This window comes from Belonocnema kinseyi, chromosome 5 (assembly GCF_010883055.1).
Source record: "Belonocnema kinseyi isolate 2016_QV_RU_SX_M_011 chromosome 5, B_treatae_v1, whole genome shotgun sequence".
In the NCBI taxonomy this organism is placed as follows: Eukaryota; Metazoa; Arthropoda; class Insecta; order Hymenoptera; family Cynipidae; genus Belonocnema; species Belonocnema kinseyi.
Window position 1 is genome coordinate 138124704 of NC_046661.1, and position 4628 is coordinate 138129331.

Genomic DNA, 4628 nt, shown 5'->3' on the forward strand with positions numbered 1-4628 from the left:
AATTATTTAGAATCTCTAATTATTTTTATAAATTTAAGATGTTATTGGAATCTTTAATTATTTTAATAAATTTAAGATTTTCTGGGAATCTTTAATTATTTTTATAAATTTAAGATTTTCTTTGAATCTTTAATTATTTAAATTAATTTTTCTTTTTAAACTTTGTAATCTTTAATTATTGAAATCAATCAAAAAGTCCTTGGAATCTTTGATTATTTAAATCCATAAAAAATTCCTTGGAATGTTTTAAAGTATCCTAAATAATTTTCATTCATTTTTTAATCTATTAAATTATTGAAATCGATTAAAAATTATTTAGAATCTATAATTATTTTAATAAATTTAAGATTTTCCTGGAATCTTTAATTATTGAAATTATTTTTCGAAAAACTTTGGAATCTTTAATTATTGAAATCAATCAAAAAGTCCTTGGAATGTTTTAAAGTATCCTTAGTAATTTCGATTCATTTTCAATTATACTAGATTATTGAAATTAATTACAAATTATTTAGAATTTTTAATTATTGAAATGATTTTTTTTAACTTTGGAATCTTTGATTATTTAAATCCATAAAAACTTCCTTATAATCTTTTAAAGTATCATAAATAATTTCCATTCTTTTTCAATTCTATCAAATTATTAAAATCAATTAAATATTATTTAGAATCTCTAATTATTTTAATAAATTTGAGATTTTCTTGGAGTCTTTAATTATTGTAACAAATAACAAATCCCTTGGAATCTTCCGTTATTCTAATCAATCAAAAAACCCTTGGAATCTTTTAAAGTATCCTAAATAATTTCCATTCTTTTTCAATTCTATTTAATTATTAAAATCAATTAAAAATTATTTAGAATCTCGAATTATTTTAATAAATTTGAGATTTTCTTGGAATCTTTAATTATTTTAATAATCAAATTCTTCCTGGAATCTTTGATTATTTAAATCCATAAAAAATTCCTTGAAATCTTTTAAAGTATCCTAAATAATTTTCATTCATTTTCAGTTATATTAAATTATTAAAATTGATTAAAAATTATTTAGAATCTTTAATTATTTTAATAAATTTAAGATTTTGTTGGAATCTTTAATTATTGAAATTATTATTTTTTTAAACTTTGGAATCTTTGATTATTTAAATTCATAAAAAATTCCTTAGAATATTTTAAAGTTTCCTAAATAATTTTCATTCATTTTTAATTCTATTAAATTATTGAAATCAATTAAAAATTCTTTAGAATCTCTAATTATTTTAATAAATGAAAATGTTCTTGGTATCTTTAAATATTTAAGTTAATTATTTTAAACTTTGGAATATTTAATTTTTTAAATCAATTAAAAATTCCTTGCAATCTTCAATTATTTAAACTAATTAAAAATCCCTTGGAATCTTAAACTATTTAAATCGATTAAAAATATTTTAGAATCTCTAATTATTTTAATAAATGAAAATGTTCTTGGAATCTTTAAATATTGAAATTAATTTTTTTTAAACTTTGGAATCTTTAATTTTTTTAATCAATTAAAAATTCCTTGCAATCTTCAATTATTTAAATTAATTAAAAATCCCTTGGAATCTTTAATTATTTAAATCGATAAAAAATTCTTTAGAATCTTGTAATATTTAAATCAATTAAAATTCCTTGGAACCTTTTGTTTTATAAATCATTAAGCAATTCCTTTGCATCTTTAGTTATTCAACAAAAAAATCAATTGGAATCTTTAATTATTGTAATCATTAACAAATGTCTTGGAAACTTCCGTTATTCAAATCAGTTAACAAATTCTTGGAATCTTTGATTATTTTAATAAATTAAAAGTTTCTTGGAAGCTTTAATTATTGAAATTGATTTAAAAAACCCCTTGAAATCGTTTATTATTCAAATAAATTTAAAAAATCTGGACTCTTTGACCAATTAAATTAATAAAAGATTCATTGAAATCTTGTAAAATACCCACCAAAAAATCAAAATCCTTTGAAATACCATTAAATAACGAAAATTAACTAAAATTGCCTGGGAATATTAAAAAAAAGGCTAAAAAAATTAAAAAGAATATTTAAGTGCTTCATAAAAAAATACCCTAGCTTTTACAATTGTTTTTTATCATTTTTCAACCTTTCCTGATGACCAGGTTTTCCCTGACCAGCGTGCACCTTCAAGGAATCTGAAATCAGAAATTCCTCTCTAAATTAATTTTCATCTTTCAAATCATATACATTTTTAATTAACCCTTAAACCGCACACTTTCAAATACACTTTCATAGGAGAAAAAAATTCAAAGCTTCAGTGATAATTTAAGTATTTGAAAAAAAAATTGTTGAAAAAAAACTTAGACAATCGGAGAAAAATTGTAAAGCTCCTTGGGTATAAAATACCCAGTGTGCAGTTCAGCGTTAAAGTTTTAAAAAATCTTTTTTTTACAGTTGCTGGAACTCTTCGGGGCCGGAACAGCATGTATAGTTAGTCCAATTTCGCGAATAAATTTCGTGAACCAGGATCTTTTTATTCCAACCACAGAACAACCTTCTCCCATTTATAAAATGTTTTTACAACATTTAACAAAAATCCAGTACGGTTACGTTCAAAATCACCCCTGGGCTTATCCGATCGACTAAAGTTTTCTCTCGAGAAAATTAAACAAGTGGAATGTTTAAAAGTGAAAAAAAAAGACAGACTGGAAATCTAGTTTTGGAAGGTAAACCTGAAAAAAAAGACTTTAAAATAGAACTGCCTTAAATTCGCAGTCCACTTTTGGACAGAACTGACCAATCTAAATTCTTTTTTTAAACATTTTTTTTTTTGTCTATTTAGATTTTTAAGCATCGAGGCTAATAAAATGTAAGAGAAGAGCGGAATTTTGTTTAGATGAGAGCCTATTTCTTATTTATTTGCAAGGAACGGACAAATTAAAGTATTAATTATTGCGGCGCGCTTTAATTAATACGAATATTTTCCTGAGGTGTCAGTCATTTATTTACTGTGGTGTAGACGAGCTTTGGCGAACTTTTTTTCATAAAAATTTATTACATTTTTAACTAAATTGATAAATTTTTAACAACAAAAAAAAAGATTTTCTACTCAAAGAGATGAATTTTCAACACAAAACGACGAATTTTCAGGAAAAAAAATTAATTTTCAATCAAATATTTGCGTAAATTAAAAAATATATCAAATTTCCAGTAAAAGTTAAAGATTTAATCGAATAGTGAAATTTTTCAAGATAAAAAGACGATTTTTTTATACTGTTGAATTTTTCATTAAGAAAGATGAATTTTTAACTTATAAATTATATAAGATAAAATTTCAAGAAAAATTGGAATATTAGAATTTTCAGAATTGATAAACATTGATAAAAAAAACTGCAAAAAGAAAAATAATTTTCACAAAATTTTCATCGAACAAAATGAATTTTCAACCAAGAAGATTAAAAAAAATTAATTTAACTAAGTTAATTAATAAAATTTACAAATAATAAAAAGAATGGATAAAAAATTCGACAAGGAAGATTAATGTTCTAACAGAGAAAAGCGAATTTTGAACAAAATACATTAATTTTCAACCGAATAATATGTTTTTTTCTACCAAATAATTTAATTTTATACCAAATTGTTTAATTTTCAAGTCAAAAAGATGAATTTTCAACCAAAAAAATTAATGAACTAATTAAATTTTCAAATAATAAAAATAATTTTTATCAATGTTGTTTAATTTTCAAACAAAAAGATAAATTTTTCAACAAGGAAGATTAATTTTCTACTAAAAAAAAGGAATTCTGAACAAAATACATGAATTTTTAATAGAATTATTTAATTTTAAATAAAAAAAAGAATTTTCTACAAAAAAGTTAAATTTTCGACTCAATTATATGTTTTTGAACCCAATTTTCAACCAAAAAAATTAACTTTTCCTTCAAAGAAAGACGAATTTTTAACAAATTAAATTAATTAGTTAAATTTTCAACTAAAAAATTGTATTTTTAAGAAGAAAAAATTTATTTTCTAATCAAAAACTTGCATTTTCAACAGAATTATTTTATTTTAAAGCCTAAAAGACGAATTATCTACACAAACGTTGAATTTTTAACCGAAAAATATGATTTTTCTAACCAATAGTTTAATTTTATACCAAATTGTTTAATTTTCAAGCCAAAAAGATGAATTTTTAACCAAGAAAAATATTTAAATTAATTTAATTATTAATTAAATCAATTAAATTTTCAAATAATAAAAAGAATTAAAAAAAAAAGAATTTTTGTCAACGTTGTTTAATTTTTTAAACAAAAAGATGAATTTTTCGACAAGGAAGATTAATTTTCTACTAGAAAAAAGCGAATTCTGAACAAAATACATGAGTTTTCAACAGAATTATTTTATTTTAAATCCAAAAAGACGAATTATTTATCAAACATTTGAAAATTCGACATAAAAAAAAGAATTTTCAGGTGAAAAAATTAATTTTCAATTAAATAGTTGTGTTATTAACTAAATATATCAAATTTCCATTAAAAGAGACGAGTTTTCAGAAAAAACTCAAGATTTAATTGAATAGTGAAATTTTCAAGCTAAAAATACGATTTTTTTTAAGATTATTGAATTTTAAAAAAATGTATATATAATTTTCAAAG

The 4628-nt window shown here is 20.9% G+C and overlaps 1 protein-coding gene across 3 annotated transcripts in view; it reads left to right on the forward strand.

Annotated features, from left to right (window-relative positions):
• The window catches only part of LOC117172788 (branched-chain-amino-acid aminotransferase), a 91118-nt gene extending 88026 nt beyond the window's left edge, over positions 1-3092 (forward strand). For all 3 annotated transcript variants that reach the window (XM_033361002.1, XM_033361001.1, XM_033361003.1), the window contains one exon: positions 2428-3092. In XM_033361002.1, the coding sequence (XP_033216893.1) occupies positions 2428-2619 (192 nt within the window). In that variant the 3' untranslated portion in view covers positions 2620-3092. The remainder of the gene's footprint in view (positions 1-2427) is intronic.
• Positions 3093-4628: the final 1536 nt, after the last annotated feature.